Source organism: Notamacropus eugenii, chromosome 2 (assembly GCF_028372415.1).
Source record: "Notamacropus eugenii isolate mMacEug1 chromosome 2, mMacEug1.pri_v2, whole genome shotgun sequence".
NCBI lineage: Eukaryota > Metazoa > Chordata > Mammalia > Diprotodontia > Macropodidae > Notamacropus > Notamacropus eugenii.
Window position 1 is genome coordinate 109355171 of NC_092873.1, and position 19071 is coordinate 109374241.

The 19071-nt window shown below is 39.5% G+C and overlaps 1 protein-coding gene across 2 annotated transcripts in view; it reads left to right on the forward strand.

Annotated features, from left to right (window-relative positions):
* Window positions 1-4822, forward strand: part of RUNX2 (RUNX family transcription factor 2) — a 172755-nt gene extending 167933 nt beyond the window's left edge. For both annotated transcript variants that reach the window (XM_072642321.1, XM_072642322.1), the window contains one exon: window positions 165-4822. In XM_072642321.1, coding sequence (XP_072498422.1) covers window positions 165-643 — 479 coding nt within the window. In that variant the 3' untranslated portion in view covers window positions 644-4822. The remainder of the gene's footprint in view (window positions 1-164) is intronic.
* The last annotated feature ends 14249 nt before the right edge of the window (window positions 4823-19071 follow it).

Below are 19071 nucleotides of genomic sequence, written 5' to 3' on the forward strand. Positions count from 1 at the left end.
GCTGTAAGACTGAAAAGTGACCTGTCCTTTTGAAGATGTATTTGTGAATCATGGTTCCTTTTTGAGGGAAACTGTAAGTTTATATCGTTCTTTTTTTTTCTTAAAGAATAATTTTAATTGATATTTACAGATTTTTTTCCCCCATCTTTTGTTATAATTTTTAGGTGCTTCAGAACTGGGCCCCTTTTCAGACCCCAGGCAGTTCACAAGTATTTCATCCCTCACTGAGAGCCGCTTCTCCAACCCACGAATGCACTATCCAGCCACGTTCACTTACACACCGCCCGTCACCTCAGGCATGTCCCTCGGTATGTCAGCAACCACTCACTACCACACCTACTTGCCACCACCCTATCCCGGCTCTTCCCAAAACCAAAGTGGACCATTCCAGACCAGCAGCACTCCATATCTCTACTATGGCACTTCATCAGGATCATACCAGTTTCCCATGGTGCCAGGGGGAGACCGCTCTCCTTCCAGAATGCTTCCGCCATGCACCACCACCTCGAATGGCAGTACACTAATAAACCCCAACTTGCCCAACCAGAATGATGGTGTTGACGCTGATGGAAGCCACAGCAGTTCTCCAACTGTTTTGAATTCTAGCGGCAGAATGGATGAGTCTGTTTGGAGGCCATACTGAAATTTCTCCGGCAGTGGCCCAAGCACCTGCGAGCCCCCACCCCAACAAAAAAACAAATCAAAATACCAAAACAAAACCATAGATATACACACACGTGTGCACATACATACATGTACATGCATGTGGTGTATACACAAATACATGAGTGTGGTGTATATGCACGTATATGTAGTGTATCATGCCCATGTATACTACATGTATCATGCCCACATACATGCCTACTGCATATGCCCATGTGTGTACATATATGTATGTATCTACACAATGCAATACACATGTGTATATATGTATATGTGTATATTTATATGTATATATGTGTACATATATACATACTTGTGTGTGTATATATATGCTATCTATAAAGTGCCTGTTAAGTCACATTGTTATCATTGTTATAAGGATACATAATACTAGGAGGAAAAAGGCCAGGCAGTATCCTCCATCGTTGTGTTTCAGATTACGTGAGTCCTAGCACATTCTTCGCTTTTGAAACAGCTACACTATTTTCTTTCTATTTAAAACTGTACTTTTGCATCATACCAACAAACAAACAAAAAGGGTGGTTGTTGGGTTTGTTTGGTTTTTTTTTTTTTGGTTGCTGTTGCTTGGACTGTCATGAATCATTTGTTCTTGTGCCAATTCAGAGAGGTGGACTCCAGGTATTAGGAGGAAAAAAGCAATGCAGCTCCCTCTGTGCTCTTGAAACTTCTCAAACCCTCCATGCATGGTGAAGGCCATATGAGGTATTGGACCAGTGAATCCGGCCAGTGCATTTTCCAATCCAGCTTACAAAGTTGGTACAGATGCACATAAAGGATATAGGTAGAATGAGAACTTCCATTCAACTCTAGGCTTTTCCTAATAGAGGTTGCAAACTTCTCTTTAACTTGCTGCAAATAAACAATGAAATTTTTTTTTTGGTTCACATTTTTTTTTCTACATCAAAAAATAAATTACTCTTTGTGGTACCAATTGGAATAGGTAGTCTTAGTGGGGGTTTTTGGCCTTTTTCTAGTTAACCAAAAAGAACCTCCCATGCCTAAAATCAAACCCTTTAATTTTTATGAAAAAAAAATGAAAATGGCAATACGTTCTTATAGCCATAAGGGTATAGATAGTGTTTGTGTTTGGCTGTGTGTTATTTGTTTTCTTTTTTCTTTTTTTTTTTTAAATTATGAATATGTGTAAAATCTGAGGTTTCTTGCTGATGTGGATGGTCATATAACTTTAAAAAAATATTTATAATTATTTAATGACATTTGGACCCTTTAAACATTTCTTAGTGTATTGCTATGTTGACTTCGGTCTCTAAAAGTGTTTTTTATTAAATAACAAAATTCTTCAGTGGGCTATAGCCATACCTGAAACATTGCTAAGCAATTTCAGTTTGTCCAGGCATAATGTGATTTTTAAAATGCTTTCATCCCCAAGTATTTTGGATGTAGCATATTTTTATGATGTATGAAGGAAGTGTTGTGTTTAATTCAATTAGATCTTTGGTTACCTTCAACACAGTTTGCCTTTTTAAGCAATAAAGGTTAGGGAGTGAAAAAACAACCTTTTAGCTTTATCACTTATGTTGCCCTTCATCAGCATTAAATGCTGGAGTGATGTGGTTTCTTAACTTCTTTCAACTGGAAATGATTCTTGTCACATTAAAGAGACAAGCACAAGTAAATCATTGAACTGCAGGGAAAAAAATGTTCTGTGGTTTCAGAGTTCAGCAAAACTCCAATCTCCAAGCTTCATACTGAAGATGCAAGTCACCTTAAAGCCACATACGTGGATAAAAAACCTCTATCTATCAGGATACACAACAGTCCAGGGAAGCAAAATTGTACCTGGTTCTCTTAATCAATCAGCTTTACCAATCCTGAAATCAGGGGAGACCGAGTCTATTCTGCCCAGGGCGCTCCTGGCAACCTGCCACACCATTTACACTTAAAGGAGTAGATCTCAGCCATCTTTTGTCCTGAAAGGGAAGGTTAGCTTGAATAGAGGGCAAGTCTCAGCAGGTAGCTGGACTGAGAGGGAACGCAGCATGTTAGGACCTGCTGTCTTTAAAATTGTAGTTCTTCCTATAAAGAGTAAATCAAGGTGTTTAGGGGCGACACTGGAGAGGAATTCAGGCCATACCTGCCCTTTGGGATGCACTTTTACCACCCTTACAGTCAAAAGGCAACCAGTCTTGACAATAATGCGAGGCCATGTCATGTAATGACATCAAGTCTATCCTTAGCCAAAACTGCAGGATAAGTTTAATATCATGAACCCCGCCCCCCCAGCAAAATGTGTCCAAAAATGCCTTTCTCCCCCAGTACTGCCCCCAGCCTCCAGAAACATTCCTGTTATTCCACATCGGGTGAAAACTCACCTTGTGGGCTTTTGATTCCTACCTAGGCTGAGTGGCAGTGGGGCCTCTGGGTGATGGTTACATCATGTTCCCACCATTCATCCTAGCTCCTAAAGAAACTGAGAGGAAAAAAAATCTTTGCCTTCTAAAGGTTGTATACCAAGTATGCTTAGATGTTTAAGCTACTTTCCTATTTCTTAAGTTTTCCTTTACAGATGGAAACTGTAATCGATACTATTTATTGTTGGTTTGTGGAAGCTTGAAGCACGCCACTACCATTATCTGTAGGTGTAAAGTATGTGTGTTGGTTTCAGCAGCACTTAAAAAAGCCAGTGTCTGGTTACACATTTCAATGTTAATTAATCAAGAGGAAAATGTTACTGCCAGTGCCAGCTGTAGCCTATTTAATTAAAAAAAGGTACTATATTTGTACGTTATTTTTTATGCAGAAAAGGGCTTTTAAAAGATTACTGTACACATATTAAGTGATTTTTTAGGGATGCTTTTGTGTTGAAATGTTGTTATAGTGGCTGCAGGCAGCAACCCAGAAACACTTTAAAAAGATTTTTTTTTCCTTTGGTAAAACTCAAGCACTTCATTTCTTTTTTCCTTTTTTTTTTCTCTTTTTTGGTGGTGGTGGGGTAATTCCCACTTCTTAGACAAGATTCTGCCTTTTGTGTTTAAGCCTCTTTTCCCTGCTTTAGTGCATGTGCATTTTTGACAGAACCATGAGTTTGCATTGGGAGATGTACTTGATTTTCAGTTTCAAGGAAGCGAGGAAAAAAGTCTTGCTACCTGTTTAATTCTATGGAATCAAGTACCATTGGGATAGAGCAGGCCTGAAGGAGACATGTTTTCCCTCAGGGCTATAATAGCACGGTCCTGTAGGCAGCAGAAATGCTGGCGGAGAGTTTATAGAGTGACCAACAAAGCTTAACCTACATAAATCTCCGGTTGTCCCAGTTGTCTCACAAATCTTCCTTATGTCACAGATCCTAAACAGGTGCCGCAATTCTTCTTGTAAATGGACAAAATGTCATCTAACTAGTCCCTATAGATTTTCAACAAACCAACTATCATTTGCTCTTTAGTCATCTGCATTAGGCCAGCACCCTTTAAAATGTGCAGAGAAACTAAGCCATTAGAGACCTAGCAAAAGTGAGTAGAGGTGAAGGCTATGCTGGTTCACAAGAGTTCGTTTCCATCTCTATTGTTAAGGCCCGGTCCAGAATCTAGGTTAACTCGACTGACCACAAAACATTCTCAAAAGCAATCATTACATCAAAGACATTCAAGAAAACTATCAAGAGAAAGACCAGTCTTCTGAACATTGAATTTGTTATTTTTAAATATAATTCATTTCGTTTTAACATTTTCTTTGTGAGAATTTTTAGATGTTTGTTTACTTCATGTTTACAAATAACGGTTTGCTTATTAGTGCAGTATGTTTAATTATATCAGCCAAAAACCATACTTTACAATAATTCTTTTAGGTATTATGAATGAAATTCCATTTTTTGGATATGCTTTACCATTCTTGGTTGCTGATGGAACAAAAATATTTGTAGCATTATATGTAAATACATGCTTTTTTATTTTTATTTTTCCCCAATTGTTGCGCTTTTCCGTGCACATATTGTACAAATTCTGCTTTGTGCCACAGATCACGATTGTGGATGAGTTTACTTTTAACTTCAAAGGGACTATTTGTATTGTATGTTGCAACTGTAAATTGAATTGTTTGGCATTTTTCTCATGATTGTAATATTAATTTGATGTTTGGATTTAATTTTCAATAAAATGGCTTTTTTTGTTTTGTTTTGTTACGTGTGTGTTTCAGACTTCTCTCTTCACCCTCTCTTCTAGTCTTTTTCAAGTATTTACCCCTAACTCTGCCTGCACTTGGTCGAATATTTTCACATGGCTTTACAATATGCCGGGGCCCAAAGGAGAGTACAAATCTTGAATAACCAGTGAGAGCAGGAATTTGGGAAGGAACCATCTTCCTGTCTGGCACCATGCCTGGAGACAGATGGGAGAAGAAGCTATCCATGAGTTTCATTTCCCTTTCATCTACTAGGAGAGGCTGCTGTGGTATAAGCAGGATGAGCACTGGATTTGAAGTCAGAAGACTTGGGTTCCAATTCTGGCTGTTTCCTACTACTTGTATGACCTCTGGGCCTCCCTTTCCTCATCTGTAAAAAAGAAGAGGTGGTATTTGATGATTTCTAAGGCTCCTTCCAGCTCTAACTCCCATGATCTTTGACTTTTTTACCTTATATAGAGCTACTTATGGATTTTTGTTATTATTGTTCAGTCTTTTCCCCCTCTTCATGACCCCTTTTGGGGTTTTCTTGGCAGATACACGAGGGTGGTTTGCAATTTCCTTCTCTAGCTCATTTTACAGATGAGGAAACTGAGGCAAACAGGATTAAGTGACTTGCCCAGGGTTATACAACTAGTAAGTATCTGAAGCCAGATTTGAATTCAGGAAGATAAGCGTTCCTTACTTTATGTCCATCACTCTCTCTATTGCACCACCTAGCTACCCATGGAATTAGCTCCATATGTAGGAGGCATCCTTAACCCTTATGAAGGTTCTCATGCCAGCAATGAGTCTGAGGAAGAATTGGAAGCTTGGTGTTTGTTTCTGTCCCCCCTCTCCCCATCTCTGTTTTCTTTTTACCCTGAAAAATGAAGATCAGTCAGAATTTAAGAAATGAACCAAAGTTTGGTCAGCAAACTTCCATCTCAGAAAAGTTTCTATTGGTGATTATACCTCCTTGAGTTTGGATCTCCTAGAACAGGGGATCAACTTCTAAGTAAACTGCAGATAAATTTCAGGGGATCCACACACTTGCATGAGAAAAAAAAATCTCCATTTTCGCTAAATTGTGACATTTAGCATTTACTTCAACTATTTAAAAGCCTTATTCTGAGAAGGGGTTCGCAGGCTTCACCAGAGTGCCAAAGGAGTCCATGACACACAAACGGTTGAGTTTCTGTCCTTTTATGACCATCCCCTCCGGAGTAAATAGTCAACAAGGCCAACCAGTGTTGAGCCCACGAATCTCCTGTTTTTCAGAGACCTTTCTTTATGCCGCGTGTTTTCTGTTCCTTTCGGCTTACCACACTCCTATAAAGAAGGCCACAGGAAATTGTGGTATAGACAAACTATAGAATTTGCTCCATTTCACACATATCAGGCTAAAAGTAAGATGTCCCCTTTTAAGGGATTGTCTTCTTAAGATTTTGACCTAACGTTCTGAAAAGTATTTATGTGAATGTGAATTTCTAAGGGTAGGAACATTTTAGGATACCTCCCTTGAGACTTCAGCTGACACCTATCACCTGTTTCCAGAATTAAGGGAATGGTTAAAAAAAAAAAAAAAGTACAAAACTGCCTAGAACAAGCCTAACACTCTGTTACACTTCTGGTCAGAATTACTTCAGCAATAACGATTCCATTTTAAAGGGATGATCCAATTTCAGGTTAGATTTTGCTCATGTTCTCAACTTTTCCTCTGATGGAGTATACCTCCCCTTACTTTCCATTTTACAAATCTTATCTGTCCACAAGGTAAAGTGGAAAGATGGAGACCCATAATGAGTCCTGGTTTTATCACTAACTCTCCAAATGACTTTTGGTGGGCAATCCAAGTGACTTTTTTATGACCTTGGTCAAATCAGCAGACTTGTTTGGACCTGAATTTCCCCATCTGCAAAAGAAGATAGCTTAGGAGAGATAGTATGGTATATGGTGGTAGTGTCAAATTCAGATAGGAACCGATCTGTGCTGGCTACAGATTGACTTAGAAAACCACAAACCAATATTATTTGTGTTGCATTTTTATTTATTTTGTCAAACATTCCAGTTACATTTTAATCTAATTTAAGGGTTCCAGTGGTAAATGTTTTGTGGGTCTGTTTGATATCCTCTGGCATAGTGGGCCTTTAGACTTGGAGTCTGGGAGACCTGAGTTCAATTTCCCCCCCTCAGATATTTTACTAGAGGTGTGATCCTAGGCAAATCACTCAAGCTCAGTTTCCTTATCTGTAAGAAGAGGGGGCTGAATTGAGATTGCTTCTGCGGCTCCTTTCAGCTCTAAATATTATAGGATCCTAATAGGTAAATTACAAGGCCCTTTCTGGCTCTGACAGACTGGAATCCAGACCTTAATTACAACTATGATGAAACCATGGAATTAGAGTGGATAGACCTGCCATTTAAGGCATTGAAATAGGATGGCTAGCTAGGAAATTGGAATTACAACCACAGAATAATCATCTAAATTCCATCAAAAAGATGAGAACTTCACATAATGGCAATAGTACTAAAATCAGCTTATTTTTTGTGTAGGACTTCCAAGTTTACCGAGTGCTTACATATATTGTCTTCTTTGCTTCCCTCATGCTCTGAAGTGATATGCTGTATTATCTATCTTTTCAAGGATTTTAATAAATTCAGTGAATTTCCAAGTCTATTTTACCTTGAGTTCTATAGCCTGTCAAGAGAGGAGACCATTGGTTCTCCCTTCCTGTTTCTCCCTTTCTCTCTCTTTTTTTCAGCCTCACTACACACTCAGCAAATGAAGAACAAAGCTGGGTGGCCTGGTTTAAACTATTTGAGATGGTGAGAGGGAGCAGAGACTTTGCCTTCATCCAACATGGCCACTGTCCTTCTTGCTAAAAATCATAGATCAGAGAAGAAAGAAATACAATCATTGCTGTTGACCCCACCATCCCCTCCCCCAACTCTCCCTCCCAAATATTTAATCATCAGATATTTCTGTGTGAGTGGGTGTTTCCTGTTCACTCAATCCCAGCCGAGACTTAGGCTAATAAACACCTCAGCTTTCTGTCTCTGAGTTTATTTGGCCTGGGAAATGGGTATTACCATGTAAACAGGAAGCCCCCTGAAGTTATTATCTACAGATGCTCTTGAAGAGTCACATGTTTGTATTTATGGGAGCTGAAAACAGTTTGGAAAGGCGGAGGAGGTGGGGGAAGCCCTCAGTCACAGGCATAGATAGTGTATGCTGGTCTCACGGATCCCTGTGATTTCAGTGTCTCTCTCCTCCTTAGCTTCTTGGAAGTGAATCCTAAAGGCTAGGGATCCATTGCCAAAAGCCAAGTGGGAAATAGAGATTCTGGGTTGTAGAATTCATGCAAACACTATCCTTTCATCCCCTCCAACCCCTTCCTTAATTGTGAGGGTTACCGTGGGGTTTGGGTTTTATCTTGTTTTGTCCAATACCTCCTGACCAATGCCTCCATTGTCTGCCTGACAGTGATTACTAACAATGATTTTTAAACAGTAGGGGACTTGTGATGAAAAGGACTATCTTACCATCAGGCACGCCACCAGCTCTTCCACAGAGAGATAGTGGAGTCTAAGTTCAGAAAGGAGCATACATTGTCTGACATTGCCAGACTTGTCTTGGTTAGTTAGCTGTGCTTTTTGGTTACTTTTGGGAGGGTTTAAAGAGAATTTTTTGAAGGGGTGTCATTAGGAATTGACAGTGATTTTTTAAAAAGAATATCAACAAAATATTTTGCTCCATAAGTTTAAAAGCAAACACAAACCTTCCCCCAAATTAATGTTTTATTTTCCATTTCTTTGGAGTTCTTCCCCACCCCACTCCCCAGCATCTCAAAGTGCTTTCAAATTCCATTCAAAGAGTAGAACTTACCCCAGGGACCAAAAGGGGAGAAAGTCAACCTTTAGGCATGTTCTCCTGTGGTAAGAGAGATATTGGTCAAGGAGACTTAAGGCAATTGGGGAAATTTCTCCACTGCTCCCTACCCCAAAGACTGACGAGATCGCTGATTTGGGCAAAGAACCTGAGTTCATGTAGTCTTATTCCAAGTAGGTGACAATGTGCTATGATTTAAAGAGTTCTAGGTAGGCCCTGATGGCTTCTTCCTTTGCCAGAGAATTATAATTGTGGGACATCCAGGTGTTAATCACTTAAACCTTTACCTCAGTTTCCACATCTGTAAAATGAGGATCATAATAGCACCTAGTTCCCCAGGGTTTCAAGAACTAAATGAGGAAATAATTGTAGTGTTTAACACGGTGCCTGGCACATAGAAAGCACCATATGCATGTTAGCTATTAATAATAATAATAAATACAGCTGATCTGTAGGGTGTAAAGGGATTTCTTCAGAACAGGCTATATATAATTTTTTTCACTGCCTAGGGATACTACATACTTGGTTCTCAAATCACTCCCAGACTTCTGCCACTCCCTCCTGGGATGCCCTTCAACTTAATAAATGTGAAATTGAACTGAATTGACTAGCTGATCAGGAATTCCTGAAAATTCCTTGGAAGATGGAAGAAACAAAGGCTTTGAAACCAAGGTGAAACAAGGTGGCTCAGTTTCATAAGTGTCATTAATCATATTTAAAATAAAACTAAGGCTGTCTGTGGTCTCATCCCACTGGCTGGTCCTTTTCCTCCTTATCTTCCCAGGTGGCCCCATTCCCTATAACTCTTTTTCCCATTCTCTCTCTCTCTCTCTCTCTCTCTCTCTCTCTCTCTCTCTCTCTCTCTCTCTCTCTGTCCCTTTCTCTCTCTCTCCCCCCTTCCCCACATCTGTCTCTTTGTGTCTGTCTCTGTCCCTTTCTCTGTCGGACTCTCTACTTGTGTTTGTCTCTGTGTCTCTCTCTGTCTCTTTTTGTTTCTGTCTCTGTTGCTCATCTAGCTTTTCTTGTATCTCCTTGGACCATACCTTTCTGCCTAGGCTCTATCATCTTTCCAGGATAGTTTTGTCCTGTGCTCTACTGTGAATTTTCTTCTGAAATGGTTCCCTCTCAACTCTCTAGATCAACCATTCCACCCTCTCATCTCACATCTTACACCAGGCCCTGGGTAGCTAACAGCTATGTAGACTTGTTGGCTACATGAATGCTCTGGAAGAGTCTTTGTTTTTAAGAAAAAGTACAGAGGAGAAATGATTTATATCCTGCTCATTGTGAAGCTTTGCTTTGGTTCCTATATGAATCTTTGTATGTATGGGGACCGGGACAAATGCAGAAAAGGACCTCATTTTATGGTGCCTAAATTTGTCTGTTTTGGCATTTGGAATTCCTAAACACACCTGGTATAGAAAGACAGATGCTGAAGCTGCAGCTCCACCACCCACCCCGCCCCCTCCTTCAAAATGGGCACATCTAAAGGTCAGTTAGTAAACATGTAATAAACACCGACTATGTGTCAGGAACTGTGCCAAGCATTGGGAATAAGAAAGAAAGAAAGAAAAAGAAAGAAAGGAAGAAAGAAAGAAAGAAAGAAAGAAAGAAAGAAAGAAAGAAAGAAAGAAAGAAAGAAAGAAAGAAAGGAAAGAAAGAAAGAGAGAAAGGAAGGAAGGAAGAAAGAGAAAGGAAGGAAGGAAAAGAAAGAAAAAGATAATCCCTGTCTTTAAGAAGCTTATAATCTAATGGGGAAGTCAGTATACAAAAAGAAGCTGAAGAGTTGGGATGGGGAGGGGCATGATGGCAGCCAGATAAGAAATGAAGAGATGACTGGCTTGGATGCCTTAAATAAAAGTTCTGAGACAAATTCTCTCTAGTCAAAAGGAGGGACCCCTGAAATGTGAGTTTCAGGGAAGAAGGGATCTTGCAGGATGGTGAGGTTCCTGGGGCATTAAGTCCAGAGAGATGTAGCCCAGGTCGGAAATGAAGAGATGGCTGGCCTGGATGCTTTCTTTAAACAGAAGTCAAAGGAATCATAATTTAGAGTCAAAAGGACATCAGAGTTCATTCTAATCTGACCCCTCATTTTAGTAATGAGGAACCTCATAGAAAAGTGGTGGCTTTGTGGGCCTTTGTCACAGTAGTGGTAACCTAGCAGAGCCTAGGATCGAACTCAGACTCTCTGACTCAACATTTAATGTTTTTTCCACTAGATTACTTCCCTCCCACCCCCACCCCCACCCCCACCCCCACCCCCACCCCCACCCCCGAGGTGGGGGTGAGGAGCAAACTTGAAGGAGCCCAAGGACACAGTTACCCACAGGTGTGCACACAGGTGTGTCTCCTGACACAGCATTTATTTGCCATTGTATCCAGCCATGGTGAAAATTATAGAATGTGAAACAGGTGGTAAAAACCTGCCATGCCATCAACTTGATTTACAGGGATATAGAATGCTTGCTGAGATGTCACTGAGCACTATGAAATTTGAACTCAATGCAAGGAAAGTGATCTCCAGGAAAGGGCTTATTTCTGAAAAGTTAGGGGCCCTGGAGGGTCTGGTAGTGCATGAAGACCTGCCATTCAGACATGTTCGGCCAATTGGAAAGGAAGCGATGGAGTTTCTGGAGACTTGTTTGGTCGGCCCTTCTTAACTCCCTCAGTAACTGAGCTCCTTATGCCTCCAGATAGGTGTGAATGATGATAGATGCACCAATTCCATCAGCACTGGCTTAATTTCATTTCTGATATTACAAGATTTCTTGTGACTTAGTGTGACTATTTCAATTCTCATTCCTCAATCCCCCTGATAGAATTAAAGCTCCTTATGTGCTCAGGCCAACCAAAGTTACTGGCACAAAAATGAGCACTTAAAAAGTGCTTGTTGATTGATTGATTGCAATGCTTTCCCCTATCCCCCACTTCTGTATTCCAAAACCATTAGAAAATTTAGGAATTATTTTTTGAGTTCCCATTTCTGATAAAAAAGCAAGGCTAAACTAAGGTCTCATGACCAAGGCCTGAGGCTTTGGGGAAACTCTTCTTGAACTATAACAAAAAATCAGATTGTTATGAGTCTAGAAAGGGGCTTCTGTTAATTTAGAACACTTCTGAGATATCTATTAGGCAGAACTAAGAAAGAAAACACTTAAGACTGGTGGATTGTTATAAATTAATCAGCAAATTCTCAATTAACAACATAAGATAATAGATGTCATTTTGGGAATCTGTATTTGTGATTTCATTCATGTAATGAACTCTCTCTTTCAAGGTTCATAGAACGACTCATCTATAAACTTCGAGAATTGCCTGGGGGCACTGAGAGATAAAATTATTTTCCTGAGATCACATGGTCAGTATCAGACAGAAGTAGACCCTCAACCCAGACCTTATTAACTCTAAAAGAAGTCATCAATCAATCAACCAACGTTTATTAAGTGCCTACCATGTTCCAGTCATTATGCTAAACTCTGGGGATACAAAAAGAGGCAAAAGATAGTCCTTGCCCTCAAGGACTTTACACTCTAATCCTCTATCCATTAAGCCATGGTGACTCTCATAAACACTTCTCTTGTAATATTATTAAGTTCTTTGTATTTTCACATTCTATTACTGTTCCTCTCAATAGGATATATGATAGGTTTTAGGACTGGAAGGCAATCTCAGAAGTGGTTCAGTTCAACTTCCTAGGAGCAAAATTGCTCCCAGAAGTCAAATAATTTGCCCAAGTTTTCTTGGCTAGCTAGTGGTGGAGCTTGGATTAAAGTCCCAGGCCTCCTGAAATCTGGGGCTCTTTCCACATTAGTGCTATTAATTCATTTCCTTTAGGGTACAGAATGGGACCAATAAGCATTTATTGAGTATTTACTATGTTCTAGACACTGTGCTGAATGCTTTGTAGAAATAATCTCATTTTATAATCCCAACAATTCTGGGAGAGAGGTGCTAATATTATGTCTATTTTAGAAAAGGGACTTGAGGCAGATAGAGGTGAAGTGACTTGCCCAAGGTCACATGGCTACTAAATGTCAGAGGCCACATTTGAACTCAGGTCTTCCTGACTCTGGGATCTAGTGCTCTATTATGCCTCTTAGATATCTTTACCACTTTACGTTTCATTCAACGTTGTCAGTGGAACTAGATTCCTTATCTAGTTTTACTTTCTATTTCCAGCTTAGTTTCCCTCTACTATTCTTTCAAAGAGTAGACATACTTTTCTTTGGCTTTAGGGGTCATAGCATTGCCCCAAGAACATCTTATGAATCCTTTTTTTTCCCCCTTCAACTTATTTCCGAAAATATTTTCATCATTGATAACCTAATTTGCAATGACCTTACACCCTTTAATGCAGCATTTTAAAATCTCTTTATTTTACATATTTTCTCCCTTGTATTAAAACGTGAGCCCTTTTCGAAATTTTTTGTATTGCTGGTGATGCACTTATCAGAAAAGTCAGCCACATCTTGGGGAACAGAGAAAGAAAACTCACATTTGATTCTGAAAGTTATATGAGTGACCAAGTTTTATTCCCTTCTGTACAGTGAAGTAAAAGAAGGGCCATAGAAGGAAGAAATAGATCATAGATAGTTAACAGAATTGTACTGTTCCCCTCCTCCCCAGGGGAAAAAATTGGAAGACCTTCTTAGGGTTTGTCATATTATTTTATTTCTGTGGGCTTCTGTACCATGCTTAAAGAAAAAAGAAAAGAAAATTGGAGCTTCAACACTGGTACAGCCCGGCTCTTGTTTGCTTTTTCATTTCCGTAGCTGTAAAAAAAAATTTCCTCTGGAAGCTCAACTTTATCACATTGCAGGAGCAGATCAACTCCTCCAATGAGGCCCCTTCTCTCTTTCTTAAGGAAAGAAACACAACCACACACACACACACACACACACACACACACACACACACATCTGCTGCGTCTCTCCTACTTGTCCCTTCTCCCCCCTTATCTCTGCTTCTTTCTTGTTCTGTGTCTCCCATTTCTGAACAAAAGGCTCCATTTCAAGTGATGGGAAATACTGAAAGGAAAACTGTGGCTAAGAGGGTGGGAGGGACGTGGTGGAGGTGGAGAGAAAGAGATAGAGACATTCAGAGACAGCAGCCTAGTCTGGAGAGACCAAGACAGAGAGAATGAGAATGAGCATTGAATTGAAAAGACCTCTGGAATCCTGAATGCAAATGATCTTCGTCCTCTTACTGCCAGGGATGGTATTCTCCCAACAAAGCAGGATGTTCGTGTTTTTAATAATAGCTAGACCAGATGCTAAATTCTACTCGGCAACATGCTGTCTAAGTGAGAAGGAGAACAGCTGATTTCTGTTAAGATGAACACCAGGAGAATAAGCCAAAAAGTATGAGAAGTCTCCGGAGGTCTCTGCTTTGTAAACCCCTGTTTGGCAGAGAGATCACAGATTCAGAACTGAAAATCCAGTTTGTCCTCCTGCTCCCATTCCTTGTTTGAACTGGTTGCTGGGAGTTTCTACAGGCCTCTGTCCATTCTCCTTCCTCATCTGCAACCTCCCCCCTCCCCACCTCAAACTTTCCACCTCTTTTCTGTGGCATCCAGAGGAACTGGCTCACATTCTCCCTAAAGTGAAAGACTGAAACGTAGGGCCCCTTGGCTTTCTGTAGAAAAATACCCATCAACAAGGAATTTTCTTGACTTGTTCCTTGCCATAGAAAACAGTGAAATCCTGAATGTGAGCCAATGATTTTAAAATGGCATCTTTGTTCCGTCTTCTTGCCTTTCCCCTTCTTCCTCCCTGGTTCCCTCCCACCACCCTCATAGCTAGTCTTTCCTATCTCTCAGATTAGGACATTATATCTGAAGATGTCTTACCTTTCTAATGCTCCTTTTCTGCTTTGCTTGGCTAACCTGGGCCTCAGTTTTCTTTTTTGTAAAATGAAGGGATTTCATTAGATGACCTAGGAGGTCCTTTGCAGGGCTTGGCTTATGGTCCAAGGATCTGTTGTTGTCTTTCAGTTGTATCTGACTCTCTGTGACTCCATGTGGAGATTTTGGGTTTTTTTTGGCAAAGATACTGGAATGGTTTGCCATTTCCTTCTCCAGCTCATTTTATAGATGAGGAACTGAGGCAAACGGGGTTAAGTGACTTGCCCAGGGTCACACAACTAGGAAGTGTCTGAGACTGGATTTGAACTTAGGAAAATGAGTTTTCCTAAGTCCAGGCCTGACACTCTGGGTGCCACCTAGCTGCCTAGTCCAATGATCTGCTAAACATTACAAAGGAATCCACCTCCAGTCCTTAGCCTAGTAAGTGCCTGACACACAGTAAACACCAAATAGATGCTTATTGATTGATTAATGCTTACGCATAAAAGAATCCCTGAAAAGATAAATATCTTAGCAGAATTTACCCTGAGGGTCTATTGAGTTATGCTGGGTCTCTAGACCTCTTCCCTAATGGCTCTTGGATTTTGAGAATCTGTGCTGGGGTGGGATGGGGTGAGGAATACCTCACAAATTTCTAGTTAGACTATAAATATGCCCACTTGCAAAAATTCATATACCTCCCCTCTATTTTCCTCCCTGCCCAATGGACAAAATGCTATAAATTGTCCTTCTGGGTTTCTTTATACTTCCAAGTTGCCCTTGGTGTCCACTTTTACTTGATCTCATTTGCATGAAAATCTTTGTGTATCCATCACCTCTCCTCTTCTACCCAGTGTGATTTCTTTCTCCCCATCGCCACAGAGTGGGACCTGAATACCACTGTCCCTCCTAGTTAACTAGCTGTGTAATTCTAGGCTAGTACCTTAACTTCTGTCTGCCTCAGTTCTATCATCTACAAAAGTGGGGCTAATGATAGCACCCACCTCTTAGATTAGTCGTGTCCGACTCTTTATGACCCCATTTAGGGTTTTCTTGGCAAAGATCCTGGAGATGTTTGCCATTTCCTTCTCCAGTTTGTTTTACAGGTGACAAAACTGAAGCAAATATGGGTAAGTGACTTGCCCAGGGTCACACAGCTAATAAGTGTCTGAGGTCAGATTTGAACAGAGGTCCTTCTGACTACATGCCCAGCACTCTACCCACTTCACCACGTAGCTATTCTCCTCTCAGGTAGTAGTAAGAATCAAAAGAAACAATATACCTGAAGTGCTTCGTAAACTTTAAAAGGCATCTTCAGTGTCATCCATTATTTTTTACTGGGGAGGGGAAAATGTTCAAGCCCAGTAGAGCTTTAGTGAAAGGGAAAGAACATTATCAGTCATAACTTCTCTAAAACAACCCTAATTGTCAGCTGAGAAGATGCTTTCAGAAAATGTATTTAATATCTGAGGAAAGTTCTTTCGTTATTTTAGTAAAGAATTTTCTGTGGAACAAAACATTTCAATTTGGCAGTTGATTGACAAGGGGTTTCTGCCCCAGAGGAGTTCATGTGATCTTTGTCTGTGCTTTCTTACATACTCAAAGTGACATCTCTTTCCTTCATAACAATAGCTTTTAAACCTTCTTCTAACTCAGCAGTGAAAATTGTTTGCATTCATGCTATTTTCCTAATTCTTATGAAAATATTTCCAATATTTATTAACATGACTCAAAAATAACTATTATGATTTTCTTTGTGTAATCCACATATATTTTGACTGAATTAACTGGGCTTACCAACTGATGTGCACCATGCTCAAGCTTTGTCATCTTTACCTCCACATCTCCTGTGTATTCCCTTCCCTCCATTCACACAGCTACCTTCCTGGGAATCACCCTGTCCCTGGGTTTTCCCTCTTAAGTATATCCAGTTACAGTGTACATATCTTATACATACATAATTTTTACATATAATAAAACAAAAGATATATAGTTATATTATGAGATATAGTGTATGATGTATTATATACAATAAGATTATAACATATGATAATACATAAAATAATTATTTAGAAACATTTTGTGTAAATATTTAAATATTATGTATGTATATGTAATATGTAATAACATAAGATATATATATATAAGATATGTTATATAAGACATTATATATAAGATAGATAACATATAAGATATGACATTTTATATAAGATATTTCTATAACATAACATATGGTATATACATATTATACAATAATATGTAAGATATTATATGTAATATTGATATAGAGCTATATCAATATTACATGTAATATAAATATTTCATTATACAATTAGATATATATTTACATATAATATATAATATAAAATACAAAATTATCTGCATGTTGTCTTTCTATTAAAATGAAAGCCCTATTTGTCTTTCTTGATATACCTATAGTTTACCTATACTTCGTATATTTTCATATACCTGAGCATAATATATACCAGGCTCAGCATAGTGTCTGGCACATAGTAAACGCTGAATAAATGCTTGTTGATTGATTTCTCCCAAATGCTAGTGTTTTCCTTCTCAAACCAGATTACATTGAACTACTTTGTATTCATTCGTATTTATTGACTTTACATTTGTGCTATATATACACTAATAAGAAATTCTTCCCAAGAAACACCGATCAGCAGAAGTCTCCTCATTGTCTTGTTTAACTTAGCCTTGGACGGTCATCATTCCCACCTTCCTCAGTCTCCTCTTGCCTCTGAATGGAGGGAGGGCAGGCTGGTAGAGCACTATACTCCACTCAAAGCCTTCCTTTATAGAGGACAGATCCTGGACTTTGCAGCTCACTCTACTTTCCTTTTCAGCCTTGCTTGGTCTGAACTCCAAGGAACAAGATAATCCCTTGCTGGTGTCCTCTGCTGTCCCCTTCCCCTTTCCAGCTTTTTTGTGTGCTTTATCTTCCCCGATTATACTGTAAGCTCCTTGAGGACAGTACTTGGCGTAGTACCGGGCACATGGTAAATGCTTAATGCATGGTTTTTGAATTGAATTTTCAGATCGAAGTTGATCTCAGCTTCAGAAGTGCCTTCCACGTATTAGACTGCTTGACACTATGATGCTCTAAGTCCAGCACCCTTCCCATAGCAGTAGGAACAGGCACTAGGACCTCTATGTAGAGGAATCAGAGCCCTGGAAGTTCAAGGCTTATTTTTTTTCTGCAAATGTCATATATTTATATTGTCACAGGAAGTCACTGACCTCAGTCTGCTGGCTAGAGTAATTATGCACCTTGGGGAGGCAACTGGGGTGATATGCAAAGGACCCTGGGGTGAAGTGCTGGCTCTGCCACTGACCAGTTGTGTGACCTTGGGCAGGGCCCTTATCTTCTCTAGGACTCTGTTTCTTCCTCTGTAAAATTATGTGGTTGGATATAATTTTTTTATCAATTCATTTACTCAACCTATTTATGGTAAGGAACTACACTAGCGTCACATGGGGATTCAGTAGAAGATAATGGGAAAGAGCTCTTAAGTATTGTAATTCTTACAGAGGAGATGCCAGGCAAGATCATCCTCTTTCTTAGCAAATGCCTTTGTGCATGCGATCACTAAAACTGAAAGAAAAAAGGGATACTTTTCTTTTTGGTGTCCATTCGATTTAGAGAGAGAATATGGACTACAAAGTTTTGATTTTTGTTTATACTGTTTCATTTCCCAAATCTCATTTCCTAATGCACTTTGGTGTTAATAAAGTGTTTAACATAGATAATGAATTATTAAAAGACGTTTCTCCTTCACTACCTTAAGTGGAAGGGGTATCTTTATGTAAGGGAGAGAATGACTTGTATCCAGTCTAAGAAAAAGCTATACCTGGAAAAAACTCATGGTAAGAGTACCAGGCTTGGAGTGAGGAAGAGTTAAATTTAAATCTCATCCCAGATACCAGCTATGTGACCCTGGGCAAGTCTCGACTTCTATCAACCTCAGTTTCTGCATCTTTAAAATGGGATATAATAACACCTACCTCACAGGGTTTCTGTGAGAAACAAATGAAATAACATGTACAATGATTTTGCAAAGCTTAAAACGCTATATAAATGTTAGATATTACTCACAGCCACCATGCCATTGATACTAGTAACTGTGGTTGGAAAGAATTCTGGTGCCTTTTCTATAACATACTTGATGCATGGCCTTGGGTAAGTCACAGTTCTGGACCATAACTGCCACATTATAATACTAATGACTAGTGTGTATATATATATATACATATACACATATATTAGTGCTTTAAAGTTGGTGAAACATTTTACAAGTATTTTCTGAATTTATCCTTACAACAGTCCTGGGAGGTAGGTGATCATTCTCCCTATTTTGTACATATGGAATCTGAGGCAAACAGAGGTGAGGTGACTTGCCCAGGGTCACACAGCTAGCGCACATAACCAATAATATGCTGAAAAGATATAGTAGCACTACATTGTAACCTCAAACCCATCCTTGAGTTGGGCAGATGAGATTAATTTGTTCCAACAGCCATG